The 18,642-nt window shown below is 35.8% G+C and overlaps 1 protein-coding gene across 4 annotated transcripts in view; it reads right to left on the bottom strand.

The window, feature by feature from the left end:
• ANKRD17 (ankyrin repeat domain 17) overlaps positions 1–18,642 on the bottom strand; it is a 184,966-nt gene that overhangs the window by 71,484 nt on the left and 94,840 nt on the right. For all 4 annotated transcript variants that reach the window (XM_008971825.5, XM_034958674.3, XM_034958677.3 and 1 more), the window contains exons 3-10: positions 15,041–15,197; positions 9,894–10,041; positions 9,506–9,653; positions 8,061–8,294; positions 5,611–5,705; positions 2,987–3,224; positions 1,404–1,595; positions 925–1,034 (exon numbers count right to left, since the gene is read on the bottom strand). In XM_008971825.5, the coding sequence (XP_008970073.3) occupies positions 925–1,034; positions 1,404–1,595; positions 2,987–3,224; positions 5,611–5,705; positions 8,061–8,294; positions 9,506–9,653; positions 9,894–10,041; positions 15,041–15,197 (1,322 nt within the window). The remainder of the gene's footprint in view (positions 1–924; positions 1,035–1,403; positions 1,596–2,986; positions 3,225–5,610; positions 5,706–8,060; positions 8,295–9,505; positions 9,654–9,893; positions 10,042–15,040; positions 15,198–18,642) is intronic.

Genomic DNA, 18,642 nt, shown 5'->3' with positions numbered 1-18,642 from the left:
AATGACAAAAGAAAGATTAAATTATAAATTATTCAGTTTATAAAATTAATTACTGAAGGGGGGCTTGTTGCTGCCTGCACATGAATTTGTCATAAACTGTGAAGGAAAGAGCACAGTTGCTTATTAATCTTAGAATCTCGGGGCCATAAATATATGGGTGCTTACATTTTAACTAAAATGGGCCTTTGGATGTCTTATTCCTTTTACCCCGCAGGCTAGACTGGAAGACCACCTATTCTACCCACACACAGTTGCTTCATGCTTTCTTACCCCTCAGGCTTCACTCATAACATTTTTTCCAATTGAAATATCTCTTTAGCCACAACACTGCCATATCTATCTTTCTAAACTTTAGCCATCCCCAAAATAATACATCAGATGACTGCTTTACCTTCTGATCTTCTTTACTCTGCATTTTCACTACAACATCTCTTATAATAACCTCAGTATTTGTCACCTATTATTTTTTCTGAAATTATAAAGTACTTGAGGGAAAAGTTTATTTATTATTTATGTTTTAAACTCTTTTATTATTTAATAATGTTCTGAATATTGTAGGCGTAATTTATTTCCTAAGCAATACTGAAATTCCTCTAAGCCACATTTGCCTTTTTATATCAAATCAGAAAAGCTTCTAAAAATACTTAATACCTAAGGGAAAACCAGTCTGCATTAATATCTGTAACACAAAAATTTCCTTTTTCTATGGAAAATGAGGGATAATGCAGTGAATAACCCTATTAAGGATGGACACTAAACTGTGGAAAAAAATGTGACTAAGTGAGAGAAAGAATGGCAAAAAAATAAAAATAAAAAAACCCAATAAAACTGAAGGTAAAGAAATACCTTTTGTCTAGACTCTCCATAATTTAAAATTAATTTCTTATTGTTAAATATTAAGATTTAAAAAGTAACATAGCTTACCAGATCTGCGCCTGCCTGAAGTAAGACATCTGCTACATCAGTATGACCATTTTCACAGGCATATGTTAGTGCTGTATCCCCTGTTGCTGTTGTTGCATGAACGTTAGCTCCTGTAGTAGTGTCAACAAATAATACATAGACTTAATAAAGGAGCCATAAGACATATATGACGAAAATAAAAACTTCTTCTAGATAAGTCATACCTCCTCAAGTTAAACAAATTCAAACTTCACTCATTTCCAGAAACAGAGAATATTGTAGGCATTTAAAAAATTACAAACAAAACTGGTTGAAATTAAAGCTGCAGATACTTCAAACAGCAGTAAGGTAAACTGTTCAGAATACATACAAAGGTATATCACACGTTTTTTTAAACTCACACATTCAGTGTATCATAGCATCATAAAAATATTTGCATTATGACATTTTTACTTAAACAAATCATGTAAAAAACTTCTCCCAAATGCAAAAATGCCTACCTGCAGCTAATAAGTATTTAACTAACTCCAAATGACCCTCTTGAGCAGCTTCCATTAAAGGGGTAGAACACCCTAGTTCTATATCGGCTCCTGCCTTAATTAGAAAGTCTGCCACTTCCAGAAAGCCTCCACAGCAAGCCAGAGTCAAGGCAGTTTCTTGAGTTTCTTCTGTTTGTGCATTGATATTTGCTCCTAAAATAAAGATTCTAATTATTTAAAGAAAGTCATTAACTTATTCCAGAGATATGAAAAACATGATTGTTTCTTAATAAACTGAATCTTTAAAATGTACATTTATATTACTATAATAAATAAGAAAGTGCCTCTCTCCTAACTCCTAAGGCAGTTAAAAATAAAAATAAATAAAACTATTAAAATCACACCCAGATTTGATGTACCACAGCTGGAGTAATATTTACTCACCCAGAAGGTACAAGTCGGGTGATAAAAGAACTCAAAAAAATAAGCTACATCCTCTCATTATAGTGATTAAAAAATGATAAAAGTACTGGTGATAATGATGATGATGATGATGATAAAAATCTTAACATTCAATAAGCTCTATTTCCCAGGCAATATCAAAGCATTTTACAACTTATTTAGGTATTATTATTATTATTATTATTATTATTATTAGTTCCATTTTACAGCTAAGGAAACTGAGGTTATTTAACTTATACAAGGTCACAACATTATTGTCATCAATACTACCACCATCACTATAGCTAGCACTTAACAGGCACTACATGACAAGCACTGTTCTATTAGCTTTATACACACGTATTAACTATCACAACAACCCTACATGAGAAAACTGAGGCACAGAAGGTTAGAAACTTGCCTAAAGTTACAAAATTGGCAAGCAGTGGAGTTATGATTCAACCTAAGAAGTCTGCTCCAAAACCTACACTTTAAAAATCATAGTCAACATTACTTCTAAATAAAAACAAAAGTTTTTTAAAAAGTGTCATTCCTCTTAAATTTGTCCAGACAAAAACTTTACTACTGAAAGAAAAATAAAATCACACTACAAATACAGAGATGGGAGATTACTTCTAAACTGAAGATATCTTAACATATTGAAGTAATTGTTTCACTTTTCCCAAAAAATAAGTTTATGTACTGAGCCCCTTGGCAGCTTCTAATATGTGCGCATTCTTGCACTCTCATCAAGTTAGTCTTTACTGCGTGGTTTCCCATACTGTTTTTTAAAACATTAGATCTATTAAATACTTATTAGTAGGTATTCTGCCCCCAAAGGAATACATTCTCTTGATCTATTACCTTTAGAAATGTTGGCTCTTATATTCCCCTATTTAACTCACAAGCCTTGCCAACACCAGTTCTGTTTTTCGTTCACATATAGCACATGATGTCTCTGAAAGCTCTATATGAAAGAAGTTTCTTTGATTTTGTTTTAACACAGTATGGGAGCCATTTTCACAGTAAATACTTTATCACTGGTTTGTGTAATAGCTCATTGCAACTCTACTAGAAAGGTGAAATACTAAAATCCAATTTTATAAAATTATACTCTTAGGTTTTACACATTTATACTTTAGTGTCTTGATAGATACGGTTACCTTGACCAAGAAGTAATGCCACCATTTCTTCATGTCCTTCTCGAGCTGCTTCCATCAATGGTGTATAACCTTCATCATTGACCTCTTCCAGGCTAGCTCCTCTTTCAATAAGTAAAGCCGCAAGTTCCACATGCCCACCACATGCAGCCAAAGTTAATGGTGACTCAAATGAATCAGCAGGCATGTTCACTTGGGCACCGCTGTCAAGAAGTAACCTAGCTACTTCAACATGGCCATCCTAATGATAATACAATTTAAAAAATTAAATCAGCACCATTAAAAAAACTTGAAAAATTTGAAGACTTCTCAATTACTATACAATGAAGTTTATCTATCTCCACTCAAAAAGGAATAGAGCTACATTTAACAGTTGAGTAAATCAGTATTTATTATGCACTGCCTATATTCTGTTAACATAGAAGAGGGAAATAGAGATTGAAAATGTAAAATAAGTAGAAACATGATACCTTCAATCAAGAAGCTTATTAACCATTAGAAAAAAAAAAACAGTAAGTATGTGAAATAAGAGACTATAGTGAGACCAGATAACATCAACACTATATGGTACAAACTTAAATGTTAAAAGGATAAAGTTTAGAGAGGAAATGAAGAATTTTCATAAGAATCTTTAAGGATAAGCAAACTTTTGATTAGTTAGAAAAAAATGGAACCCTTTTTGGAGAAGTGGGGGAAGGATACATGCTGTGTTAGGGGAACACAAATGCGTACATGGTACTTTCTATATTGTTCATCGTCCAAGTACCAGTGAAATTAAGAAAAGGGCCAGGTGTGGTGGCTCACGCCTGTAATCTCAGGACTTTTGGTGGCTGAGGAGAGAGGATTGCTTGAGCCCAGGAGTTTGAGCCAGGCCTGGGCAAAATGGTGAGATCCCATTTCTACAAAAAATACAAAAATTAGCCAGGCGTGGTGGTGTGCACTTCGTCCCAGCTACTCGAGAGGCTGAGGAGGGAGGATCATTTGAGCTCAGGAAGTTGAGGCTGTAGTGAGCTATGATCATGCCACTGCACTCCAGCCTGGGAACAGAGTGAGACCCTGTCTCAAAAATGAATTTAAAAAGAAAAGAAAATTCTCTATTCTGTCTTCTGGTCACTTTTTCCCACTGCTTTCCTAATTACTGGCAACTTCAAGGCCCTCTTTTCCCTTCTTTTTGTCCTTCAATAATTTTTTTCCATCTATATGTTATCTCCCAGACATATTCTTTCAAACATGCCATGCCTATTTTTGCCTCTATGCTTGTCACATTACACAATTTTAAAGTCTTACTACTTTTTTTCTATTTCAATTTGTAGAGAAGACTCTAATGTCTTATTAATTTGATTACTTTGCTATTTCTTCAGTGCTGAATCTTCTTCCTCGATAGTGAACTCCCACATTTCCTTTAAATCCTAGTTTAAAAACTCAGTATTATAGCAAGTCTTTCAAATGTCTGGCCCCTACTAATATCTTTCACTTATAATATTTACTTCCAGTGCATGTTGGCTAGACCTACAGATTATTCCATTTTAATTTCTTAATCTACACACAGGCCATTTCCTCAGTAGGGGGTGGCAAGAATGTTTAAATTTCCTTATCATGGGGAACTTTTAAAACTGTTACTGTTAATACTATTAATGTGTTTTATGCCCATTATCTCATTTAATCCTCACAACTCCAGAGAAAGATATTTTCCTCATTTTACAGATGAAGAACTCAAAAGCTTAGAAAAACTTTTATTTGTTAAAAAAAATAATTTGCTAAAGCAAACACTATGATGGCAATAAGGAAAACAACAGATAACTCAAGTCTTAAATGGCTACCTCATATTTTAAAAAATAGTAAATAAAATTTAACATCCTTTCAATAATTACTCTCTGAAGGGAAGATGAGACAAGAAACTTCAGATTCTTTGGGGGCCCTTTCTACCGCTGGCATGTTCTCCTCATAAATTTTTCTATGATATTTTGGCCCATTTCTGTGTCATAAATAAACAAAGATACAAAGGTTTAAGAGTACTGTTATGAGCCATTCCCGAATACAAACTCTAAAATGCAGCTCTTCAAAAGACAATCTAGGGCTCAGAAAAGACCTCGAGAGAGGGGAAATTATGTAACATAAATTAGGCTCTACTTTTAAATTTTTGTTTAGTCAATTTATTGGTTTGAAGTATGTTATGCTTATTAATAATGTACATACTCTGAATTATATTTCCTTTTTTCTTTTTTTAACTTTTTTTTAAATAGAAAGGGGGTCTTGGTATGTTGGCCAGGCTGGTCTTGAACTGCTGGCATCCATTTTAATTTGTTAATCCAATCCTCCCACCTCGGTCTCCCAAAATGCCGAGATTACAGTCATAAGCCACCATGCCTGGCCATATTTTCCTATTTCATATCCTCAACCAATCTTTACAAGAGTGACTTTGGTATAGTTATATGAGACTAAGAAAATGCAGGTAGCATTGTAAAGCTTCAGAAAGTAACTTTAATAGAAGTTAATGTTGTACAACTGATTCAATAAGGTTCTGACAAACAGAATCATAGCACCCATTGGAAAGGCATTCATTGTATACTACTCTGTCTCTCCCTGGTTAATATATAAACATATTTGACATATTTCACCAATCTTACCATGCAAGCCTCCATCAGAGCAGTGTGCATTTCATCTGTTTTATGCTCTTGATCTGCGCCTGCTTCCAAAAGAAATCGCACCATCTCTAAGTGTCCTAAACCAAAAGTGTACAAGATTACTTGAAAATATTTTATTATTCCAAAATATTTTTTAAAATTATAATATTTTGAAAAGTTATATTTAACTTACAGCATTAAATTTATAAGCATAATAAAGTCAACTAGAAGCCACCCTCAATTGTAGAACGCAAATTATACAAGTGATCTTGCTGTTCTACCCCTTACCCTACTGCCCCATAAACTGCTGCTTCTAGAGTCCCTGCTAGAGGTGAACAAAGATGCCATTAAAATCCAACACCCAAAATGTTCCCTCTACAACCTTTTAAGAGCCCAGGCATGTTATATAGTTATGTTATATATGCTACGGAATAAATCAGTTTTCATGAACTAGTAGCCTGAGATAATGATCAGTCAAGTTATTTCTGTGAGAAAATGTATTTAAAGTTCCAATACCTAACTCAGAAACATTTTAGGAAAAACCTGCTTATAAACTGGGAATTGTATGTATAAAAATATTCTTCAAACCACACCATTTAATTTATATTTATATATTTAATTATAATATAAACATGTACACACATTGATGCAGTTTCAAATAAACCATATGCTTCAGTTCATTTAAAGATACAAGTGGTTAAAAAGCAGACGACAAATTATAATTTAAAAAAGACTTCAGATCCTATGCAAAAAACAATAGAAAAATTATTTAATTTTTTCCAGCTTTATTTGGAATGAGCTACAATCAATTCTTATTCAACTGGGAGGCGGGAGAAGGACAGATAGTGGAGTCACAGGTAAACAATTAAACAAAATTTACTTCGGTAAGTAAGTGTAGTATCTGCCGCGTCTTATATTTGTCAACTACCTACCATCCCTTTTCCTCTCTGTCATTCTCCCCTCCCCAAAATCCACATTAGTGCTCAGTCTCAGCCTGACTTCTCTCTCTTCCCTAACTCCTCCTTGTCAGTCTATATCCTACAAAACCTCACCAGAAGGAGAGGAAGGGAAGGGGGTCCATGGATACCTGGAAGTAGCAGAGATGTTCTCCACCAGCTCAGTTTGCTATCCAGCTTCTAATTAAAGCCTGCAAGCCCCAACTTCAGATCCCCCTTTTGGATAGCAGGGTGGGGCTACAAGCAAAGGCGAGAGGGCAGAGTAGTTACAAGCAGCCCCATCTCAAAGCTCTCTAGCCAGCAGGGACTCAGTAGTGAAATGCAGCCAGTACTGGGTTCAAAAGTATTTGTGAGAAGGGGAGAGAGCCACCCAATCAACCCACCCCAAGGCTTACCTCCTCTCCTCCCAGTGAAGATCAGCCTCTGCCTAATTATAAACAGGATTGGGGAAGGGAACTAAGGGACCTCAGCTGTGCTCCCTATCTGAAAATCTATTAACATCAGATAATCAAAAGCACTTTATAAATAAACCATATTTTTCAAATTTAAGTTAAATTTTAGTCAATTAATCCAAATATATAAGGATTATTTTCATGTTTATAAATGAAATTATTCCAAAAGGCATCACACAACCTTGGCTACTCTTATATAGAACAAAACAACACCAGGGCCAGAACTAGGGTGAGGAAATCAAAGTGCAGGGTGCAAAATTTAAGGAGCCACTCACACGTAAGCTTGTGCAAGTGAAAGGTTAGTCACTGAGAATGAGTGCCTCCTTAAATTTTTTACTAGGTTTTGCAAAAGCTTTTTCTTGATGCCTAGGGGTCAAGAATTTATGACGTAAATAATATGGGACAACTATATAGACAGATGACATAAAACACAGAAATGAGTGGCTAAACACAAAATTGTATGACTTTTTTTAATAAAAAACTTTCTTAATAAAAAATTTTCTTAATTTACTTTCTTAAAAAGTAAAACACCTTACTTTACAGCCATTTATCTGTCATACATGTGGAGTCTAAAAAATGTTCAGCTCTGTGGCTGTGTTTTAACAATCTAGAATATAGAACATTAATTATCTACAGACCAAACATCTTTCTAGGCAATTGTCCGGTCTGCCAAAGGAGGGCATTTTCTGTACTATCAATATTTTCAGGTTCATTGACATCATTTAAAATACCATGTACCCCTTCATACCAAGCAAAATCTTCCCAACATGCAAAGCTATTATACAGTTCATATTAAAAGAACTGTTTCTGATAAAACAATTAGATCAATTAATACTCATTTTTCAGTGACAATATTTATAGTTAAATCTATATTTTCAAAATTTAAATAGTAAACAAACTGCAACACTGCAAACACTTATTTAACCTTTAATTACATACCATATACTATCATTGTTTTATTTTTTAACTTAGAAACAAGATTACATAAAATAATTATAATTTCACATATTTAAAAACTTTGTTTTAAGAAAGGTTTATACTGTACCTTTGTAACAAGCTAAGGTAAGGGCACTCTCTTTAAATTCATTAGAATGCGTATTAATGCCAGCCCCATTTTCTAGCAGCAATCTGGCTACTTCCACATGTCCAGCACTTCCAGCTTCCATAAGAGGGGTATGACCATTTTCATTATGGTCCTCAATACTAGCACCGGATTCCAAGAGCACCTTTACAACATCTACATAGCCTCCAGCACAAGCATATGTAAGTGCTGTATTGCCTATTTTAATTAGGAAAAATAAAAAGACATTAACATAAAATACCAAAATAAATTAAAGTGCTAATTTACATTAAGAAAATGGAAACAGAAGACTACAACCATAATAAATATTAAATTACATATACATATATGTAAATATATATCTCTATATAAAATTCCTTTCCTACTGCATTTTATCTTTCTGAAATCAACTCCCTATTCTCCTTTTCCATTTAAAACCAAAGTCAAATACATGTGGAAAATCATATACACTTATCCAGACTGGGGAGTTGTAAAAGAACTGGGCAACTCTGCCCCAGAGCTAAGTTTTACCTTAAGATGAGAAAAAAGTTGTTTTAATGTTTATCAGAGAAATGCTTCACAAGCTTTTTTTAATTTTAATGTTTCTAACCTAAAATTACTCATCATATACATACTTTATACTCTACCTTTTAATCATATATGTTTTCATTACAACTTCAAATACCAGTTAACTGATCAAATTCAAATTTCTAAATTTGAATTTGAATTCAATAATTTCTAAAACATTCTTTTCTGCTGATAAAAATTTCCCATGTTACAAGAAAAATCAACCTTCTGGGTAAAATAAGAATTTCTAAAAATCCCTTCAAATCAGAACATGACCTTAAAAAACATTTAATAAATTTGAAAAATCTGAATGAAGGAAATGCACAAAATATTTCCATGAAATTTTAGAATTTTTACACAAATCTATCTAGGCCCAAATTTGAAAAAAATATATATTTTAGACTAAAGTTATGCTCTTCTTCAGGACACAATGTTTTCACAATATTTTTTTCTGTGGGCCACAATTTAGTAACAGTAGGAAACAATGAACCATCCTTTTGTTCCACAATCGTTTGGTCTCCCTATCTTCCCATTCCTCTCCTAAAAAACTGGAAACACGGATTTGAGCACTACGGCCCACACCTCTCAATTTCCAAGAGAGTGGTCCGTCTAACTGGGTCAGTGCTTTACTTTCATCTTAAAGAACCTTAAAAGGCCAATTGCCCTCATAAACAAAACAGGAAGAATATCATTCGAAATATATTCTATATACTTCAAAACTCATACACAGATGTGTGAGAATATGTAGCACTTCTAAGAAATAAGAGAACTGAAAAATTAGCACTAAACATCACTTTCATGCAAAATCATTATTACCAAATGATGTTACTATGTAGTAAAACTGAAAAAGAAATATGCATGACCTGTTGAAGACTGTGCATTAACATCTGCTTTATGAGCTAGCAGCAACTTCACAATTTTGACATGTCCTCCATTAGCAGCAGCCATTAAAGGTGTAATGTCACCTTTGATTCCCCTATCTTCCACATTTGCATGCATTGCCAACAAAACCTTATGAGAGAAAAATAGTTTAAAAAGATATTAGGAAATAATCGTCAAAAAATTTTGAACACGTATTTATATAATGTCTACCTAGTCATAGTAAAAGAGCTATAAGCACACAAAATTTATCTAACAAAACTATTTGTTGAAATAATCCTAATGGTTGGAAGGATTTATTTTATTATTTCCTTAGTAAGCAAGCCAGTTTTTAAAAAAACAACAAATAAGCTTTATTTTGATAATACGAACCTGTGCAAGCTCATAGTATCCAGCAGAACAAGCTAAACAAAGGAGGCTCTCCCCTTCCTCTGTGTGTTCATTTACACTTCGCCCTTCAATGAGTAACTTTCGCACAGCATTTACATCTCCTTCTGAACAGGCTTCTGCCAAACTGCGGCTATTACGGAAAGAATATCACAATACCAGAATATAAGAATATTAAAAAATTGCACAGCATAAATATTGTTTTTGATTGTTTTGTTTTTTGTTGTTTAGAAACGGAGTCTTGCTCTGTCACCCAGGAGGGGGTACAGTGATGCAATCAGCTCACTGCAGCCTTAAACTCCTGGCCTCAAGCAATCCTCCTGCTTCAGACTCTCAAAGCACTAGGATTACAGATGTGAACAACCACACCCAGCCAGAGTATTGGATTTTTATGTCAAATCTTGACAGTTAATATGGTTTGGCTCTGTGTCCCCACCCAAATCTCATGTTTAATTGTAATCACCGGTGTTGGGGGAGGGACCTGGTGGGAGATGATTAGATCATGGGGGCGGATTTCCCCCTTGCTGTTCTCATGATAATGAGTGAGTTCTCATGATATCTGTTTGTTTAAAAGTGTGTAGCACTACCCACTTTGCTCTCTCTCTCTCTCCTGCTGCGCCATCGTAAGACATGCTTGCTTCCCCTCTCTCTCTCCTGCTGTGCCATGGTAAGACATGCTTGCTTCCCCTTTGCCTTCCACCATGATTGTAAGTTTTTTGAGACCTCCTCGCTATGCTTCCTGTACAGCCTGTGGAACTGTGAGTCAATTAAACCTCTTTTCTTCATAAATTATCCAGTCTCAGGTAGTTCTTTATAGCAGAGTGAGAACAGACTAATGCTAACATTAGTGCTCAACAAGGATGATTATTTCAATATGATTCATAACAAAAAGGCAAAAATGATTGAATTCATTGAGTTTTTTACAATCTACATATTAATGGCACTGAATTAAAATTATCAATATTCCAAAACGTTTTCAGTTATGCAACTGAAGGATAAAGTCTAATTTACTGGTAAGTGGAGCAAGAACATAAAATTTTAAAACATAAAAGTTTATAGAAATCACATACAAATAACAGGTCATAATTATACTTCTTTTGTTCGGTCAGTAGAAAATTTTTTATAAAATTTAATTAAAAAGTATAAAATGCGCAAAACTTCTACTAATTATAAAGATCTATGTGAGTCCTTCCATCAAGTAAAGGGAAATCAGATGGAAAAGATGGGAGAATGTAATATTAATAAATGAATAACTGATGAGCCTTTTTTGGTTTTGGTTTTGAAAGTATTTACTTATACAATCAAATTTGGGGGGAAGTTTCAAATCCAGGCAAAGAAAAAGCTGAACTCAAGCAAAATGAGAGTGGAAAAAGTGGAGTAACAAAAAATTAAACTGAGAGAAAAGTGTATGCCCCATAAACTTCCCAAAACAATTCCAATTGTAGACATTTCTAAAGATTCTCACTTTCGTATAAAATAATCCTAAAACTAAATCCAGGGCTATTAATATTCTTTTTATTTCAAATATAACTCAATTATTTTATTATCCTCTTAAAATATGGCCCTTTCATTTCAGATACTAAAGGCACCTACAGATAATCACTTTTCTATAGCCCTGTTATTACCATCACCCAGATTTAAGACCAACATCTTTGTCTCAGATACGGCAAAGCCTCCTAACCAGTCTCCTTGCCTTCACACTACTTGCTCTCCTTCAGGCTCTTTTCAACAAGGCAACCAGACAGATCTTTTTTAAAGAAAAGTAGAACATGTCGGCCGGGCACAGTGGCTCACGCCTGTAATCCCAGCACTTTGGGAGGCCGAGGCGGGTGGATCACGAGGTCAGGAGATCGAGACCATCCTGGCTAACACGGTGAAATCCTGTCTCTACTAAAAATACAAAAAAAATTAGCCGGGCATGGCAGTGTGGCCTATAGTCCCAGCTACTCGGGAGGCTGAGGCAGGAGAATCACTTGAACCCAGGAGGTGGAGGTTGCAGTGAGCCAGGATCACACCACTGCACTCCAGCCTGGGTGACAGAGTGAGACTCCATCTCGAAAGAAAGAAAGGAAGGAAAGAAGGAAAGAAAGGAGAAAGAAAGAAAGAAAGAGAGAGAGAGAAAGAAAGAAAGAAAGAGAGAGAGAGAAAGAAAGAAAGAAAAGTAGAACATGTCATTCCTCTACTCAGAACCCTCCACTGGCCTATAATCTCACTCACAGTAAAAGCTGAAATCCTTACAAGATCTGCCTAGTGGCAGGATACCATATTCCTCTTCCCTTTTACTTCTCTGGCTTTATCTCCTACCCTCTCACCCTTATTCCTTCCACTTTGGCCACATTGGTCTTCTTGCTGTTCATCAAATATGCTAAATAAGCTCCAACCTCCAAATATTTGCATTTGCTGTTCCTGTGCCAAGACAGCTCCTCTCTCAGACATGGCTCACTCCCTTCCCTATTTCAGGTCTTTCCTAGAAAGCCACCATTTTAAGTGAGGACTTCTCTGACCACGCTATTAAAAAATGTAATATGACCTCTGCTATGGTTTGCATATTTGTCCTCTCCAAAACTCAAGTGAAATTTAACCCCAAATGTGGCAATACTGATAGGTAAGGCCTTTAAGAGGTGACTGAGTCATGGGGGCTTTGTCTTCATGAATCGGTTAATCCATTCATGAATTAATGGATTAATGGGTAAATGAATTATTACTTATCATGGAGTGAGACTGGGTAGGCTTTATAAAAGGAAGAGAAACCTGAACTAGCACACTTAGCCTACTTGCCATGTGATGGCCTGTGCTGCCTCAGGACTCTGCACAGAGTCCCTGCCAGCAAGAAGGCTCTCACCAGATGCAGCCCCTTGACCATGGACTTCTCAGCCTCCATAATTGTAAGAAATAAATTCCTTTTCTTGCCCAGTCTCAGGAATCCTGTTACACGCAACAGAAAATGAACCAAGATGACCTCCAACCCAAACACTGTCTTAGCATTTCCCTTTCAATTTTTCCCATAGTTATATATTATTATGTGCAATACTATATATTTTATTTACATGTTAATTGTATTGTCCCCTTACCAAAGTGAAAGTCTCGACCAGTACTAAATAAATTTGTCTTTTAAACATCTCTTCTGATTTCCCATTTCACAGGACACTGACAGTCCCTAGACTCAATGCTATCATTTTTAAGCATGTTTAGAACAAATCCTTCCCATAAGACATTTCCTGTATAAGAGCATACCTTTTCTCTCTTTCAAAGTAGTCTCTCTCTGTCTCTTTCACTTCTTTATGCATATACCCTAATCTACATTATCATTTGAATTTTTCATTCAATTTCCATGTGTGTATACCAGCTTGAAAACAACCTTACAGGATCTACTCTAGCAACAGCTGAACTTAAGAACTTGTGGGCGAAGGGCATATTAAGCCTGGCACAGGGCACTGTCCTTAACTAATATAAAAATGTGGCACATAGTACTCACTGCACTTAAGTCCACCATCTTTCTCAAACTTTGTTGAATAAATATAATTCTCACAAATATGTTCTATTTTTTTTGCTGTTAAATTCCAGTATTTTCAATGCAAAATCATCTGTGACTTTTTATTTTTCTATTCTATTTCCTGCTTGAACTGGTTTTAGTATACCCTTCAAGGTGTTTTAATTCTTTCTCTTGCCAATCTTAGTAGGCACCACATTAAAAAATATTTGGAGATTACCAATGATATTTTAGGCTAGTAAAACTGAACATTTACTATGGAATAGAAACCGAGGTTAACTAAAGAAGGGAGTCAACCTATGAGAAGAATGGTAAAGCAAGTTAATACAAACACAAAAATCTAGATGAATGAACACTAATAAAGAGCCAAGAGAAACAGCAAATTCATGACCTTGTTAATACTATCTAACCTCTCTTTTATGCTCTTAAAAATGTTGTATGAAAACACCATTAGACAACAAAGAATTCTTAAATGCTATAATTTACTCTCTAAACCCAAATAGAATATTCAGATGTTCTCAATTGTTTTAAGGCAATTGCTAAAATAAATAAAATGGCTTCATTTTATTAGAGGAGGCAAAAAGAAGCCACCAAGGGTTGAAAATGGTAACATGTATTAATGATTCTTTTCTAGTTGCTTCCTTGAAGTATCTATCCATTTTTCTTATCACTTTTTTTTTTTTTTTGAGATGGAGTTTCGCTCTTGTTGCCCAGGCTAAAGTGCAATGGCGCAATCTCGGCTCACTGCAACCTCTGCCTCCCAGGTTCAAGCGATTCTCCCGCCTCAGCCTCCCGAGTAGCGGGGATTGCAGGCATGCGCCACCACGCCCGGCTAATTTTTGTGTTCTTAGTAGAGACAGGGTTTCTCCATGTTGCTCAGGCTGGTCTCGAACTCCTGACCTCAGGTGATCCGCCCGCCTCGGCCTCCAAAGTGCTGAGATTACAGGCGTGAGCCACCGTGCCTGGCTTCCATTTTTCAATATACATCCATAATTGTGCTTATACATGAGATGGTGTGATTTTTATTGGATAACATCATCAGAACAGCTTAAAATGCCATGTCACAAAACATTTACTGAGTCCTTACTAACTGTAAAGTGCTATCTATATACAAGGAATTATAGGATATAAAAAAATAAAGTCCCTGGACTCACATTCAAGTTATAGGAACTAGATCTATAACTTCTTTTAAGACTTCAGAAAGCAAATAAATAAATAAAAAGCCTTACTCTTTAAAATGGTCAGAACTATGCAAATGAACTGTAAAATGGCCTAATTGTAAAACATTTACTTCTTTGTCACCAATACATTTTTAAAAAAAATCTAAATAAGCAAAAAGTCTTTTATAACATATTGACTAGGCCATCAGCCTTGCAGTCGGAAAGGCACTGGTGCTCTGCCACTTATTATCTATTTGATCTTGATTAAGTTACTCATCTCTCTTTAACTTTTCATCTGTAAAATGGGAGTAAAAACAAAATCTATACCTTATAAAGTTTTTGTGAATCTAAATAAGACATCACATGTTAAGTGGTTAGCACAGTGCCAGCCAGGCACAAAATAAATGCTCAGTAAAAGTTAGCTATTTGTTATTATTTTTAAGAAAATGATTTCATACTGATGGCAGCAAAAATGTACTTACTTGTCCGACTGCCCTGCATTTGCTGTGCTTTCAGCTCTCATACGGGTAAGTGCAGCAGCAGCTTCATCCAACGCACAACTAACAGACGATGTCAACCTCCGAAGTACTTCAGGATCTGCAAAGGCTTTACCATCAGCCGTGGACAATTTTCCTATTCCTATTATATTATTTTCACACCAATATGGACACACCCAAAAGGAGAAACAAAGCAAAATTCAAGTTACTTAAAGCTATACTGTGTATGTTAACAAATAACCTCCAAATGGTAGAGTAGACATATATATTGGCTGCCCAGCATCTTTTGAGAAATCACTCTTCTCCAGTTTTCTAATAATCTTATTCATTCCATGTGGTTCATAGGTACTTGATCCTGTGACCCTCTGGTGCCAGAAACGGGTCTTTGGCCTATGATGGGACAATTAGACTCTGTTATATCTCTGAAAGAACGTATATTCAAAGGTTGCTAAATTGGTAAGATGTGAGTCATAAGCTATTTAGCCACTTTTGTCACCACATACAGAAAAAGACTGCCCAAAATAAAGTCAACATAGAGGAGAACAGAGACACAGAAAGAGAAGGGGACAGAGTCCTGATAAAATTATTTTTGGCTCATTGACGCCAGTAGTGCCAGAAGCTAGCACCATCTCTATGATTTGGGAAATGTCTACATTTTATTTTTTTTAATTTATATGTATTTCTTTTCGAGACAGGGTCTTATTCTGTCACCCAAGCTGGAGTACAGTGGCATGATCATAGCTCACTGCAGTCATGAACTCTTGGGCTCAAGTGATTTGCCCAACTCAGCCTCCCAGTAGCTGGAATTATAGGCTCACACCACCACACTAGGCTGATTTTTCTCTCTCTTTTTTTTTTTTTTTTTTTTAGACAGGGTCTTGCTCTGTTACCCAGGCTGGGTGCATGCCACAATTACAGTTTACTGCAGCCTCAGCGTTCTGGGTTCAAAATCTTCCTGCCTCAGGCTCCCAAGTAGCTGGGACTACAGGTGTGCACTACCATGCTTGGCTAATTATTTTACTTTTTGGAGGAATCGGGGTCCCACTACATTGCCCAGGCTGGTCTCGAACTCCTGGGCATAAGGAATCCTCCGGCCTCAGCATGCCAAAGTACTGGGATTATAGGTGTGAGCCACCGCAGCAGGACACCCAGCTAATTTTTAAACTTTCTTGTAGAGGTAGGGTCTCATTTATGTTGTGTAGGGTAGTTTAGATCTCCTAGTCTCAAGTGATCCTCCCACTTCAGCCTCCCAAAGTGCTCCCAATTACAGGTGTAAACTACTTCATCGGGTCAATGTCTATTTTTGCTTAAGAATGTTTACTGGGCTACCATCTGTGAACAAAATATGGCCTAAAAAGGCATTCTAGACTATATATAAAAGATAAGCTATAAATGAGTTATGTCTACAACTTATCACATATACTTAAAATCATCTGAAAGTACTAATCTGAAAACCATTCAGAACTGCAAAATTAAAAAAAAAATTCAAAAGCAGAGATGGTTAGTAACCATCTATAAGAAACCTAACTGTTGCTCTTTCAGATATCCCTATAAAGCATGCAGCATTCTTACCCCTAACCTTTATTATTTTAATTCAGTGGTGCTTAATCCAAGCTGCCCATCAGCATCATTTGTGGTGCTTTTTTGTTTTTTTTTTTTGTTTTTTTTTTTTTTTAAGATAGGATCTCACCTGGTTGCCCAAGCTGAAGTACAGTGGCATGATCATGGTTCACTGCAGCTTCGACCTCCCGGGCTCAAGTGATCCCCCACTTTGGCCTCTTAAGCACCTGCGACCACAGGCGCACGTCACCATGCCTGGCTAATTGCTTTTTTTTTTGTTGTTGTTAGAGACAGGGTCTCACTATGTTGCCCAAGCTGGTCTTGAACTCCTAGTTTAAGTGATCCACATGCCTCGGCCTCCCAAAGGGCTAGGTTTACACGTGTGATCCAGTCCCCTGTAGTGGTTTTCAAATATATAGATGCTGAGGTTTTCTACATCTGGGGATCCAATTCAGTAAGTAGAAAGCAGGGCCTGGCACCTACATATTTTAAAGGCTCTAAGGCAATTCTGATAAACAGCTAGGATTAAAAACCTTTACCTCTAATGTTATGATGGATATTACAGAACCCTGCTATCCAACATGTGGTCCACTGAATAGAAGCACTGCTATCGCTTGGGAGCTTGTCAGAAATGCAGAATCTCAGGCCCTACGATGTACTGATCCAAAACCTGCATTTTAAAAAAGATCCCCATATGATTCCAATGCACATTAAAGAAAGGCTATTATAGGTTTTACAACAAACTAGTTAACTAAGAAACAAAAAGGACCACTCACTTGGTAACAAATATATCTGCACAGATAAGTATGTAACAGTGAAAGGTGTTCAATAATATCACATAAGTTTCATGTTTAAAGTTTTGAAAGTGTATACTTTTACAGTGCACTTTATAATAAAATAGGCAGCCTAGATTAAGCACCGAGTTAGAATAAAAAGGTTAGGGGTAAGCATGCTTTATAGCGATATCTGCAAAAGCAACAATTAGGTTTCATACAGGTGGTTATTAACCATCTCTGCCTTTAAAATATTTTTTTCTGTTGCCGTCCTGAATGATTTTTAGATTAGTACTTTTAGATATATTTTTATGCTTTTCTTTAATTAAAAAACTAACATAGCAAATGTTATATCTCACAAAACCAAAAATAAATCTGCCAAGAAGCCTTTATGATTATAGCCATAAAAAAATGTTCAGAGTAGTCAAATTTCATATCTGCTACAGTTAAGATGTATAAAGAATAAAAACTGTCTTGGTCTGATAAGACTGATACCTACTGTATAATTTATGTCACTAATATTAAAAGTCATACTATATTCTGAATCTACTACAATATTTAATAGATCATCTTTTGGTTAAATATATGAAGGCACTATTGAGATCAACATCACAGAAGAATTTCCACATGAAAAAAATTAGCTCCAATTTTTCAGCCATCTGAGATCACTATATAACAAATATTTGTCAGTGATAGCAACAGCAACTAGGCAAGAGGACAGATCTGGCTCAGTAAAAACTAACCACTGTTTTAAAAAGAAAAAAAAAATCTCACTTTAAATCTTTATGAACTTCTTGTATCTTCATAAGTAAAGATAACTATTTTAATAAATGTAACTAGGAAGAAACCAAAGACATAGATGGTAACCTTTCAAATTAATTAGCAGTAATCAAAAATTAATTTATTCTAGCTACCCTGAATTATGGTGATTCTTTTTTTTCTGGTCTTATCCAGCTATTGAACATTAAAGTGAAGATCGAAAAACAGAAAAGAGCTGGGTGTGGTGGCTTACGCCTGTAATCCTACTACTTGGCGGGTGGATTTCCTGAGCTCAGGAGTTGGAGATCAGCCTGGGCAACATGGTGAAACCCCGTCTCTACTAAAAATACACAAAATTAGCTGGACATGGTGGCATGCGCCTATAGTCCCAGCTACTTGGGAGGCTGAGGCAGGAGAATCGCTTGAACCCGGGAGGTGAAGGTTGCAGTGAGCCAAGATTGTGCCACTGCACTCCAGCCTGGGTGACAAAATGAG

This window comes from Pan paniscus, chromosome 3, assembly GCF_029289425.2.
Source record: "Pan paniscus chromosome 3, NHGRI_mPanPan1-v2.0_pri, whole genome shotgun sequence".
NCBI classification, from domain to species: Eukaryota; Metazoa; Chordata; class Mammalia; order Primates; family Hominidae; genus Pan; species Pan paniscus.
The sequence above is the reverse complement of the archived record's forward strand: the minus strand, read 5'-3'. Positions and strand labels throughout refer to the sequence as shown.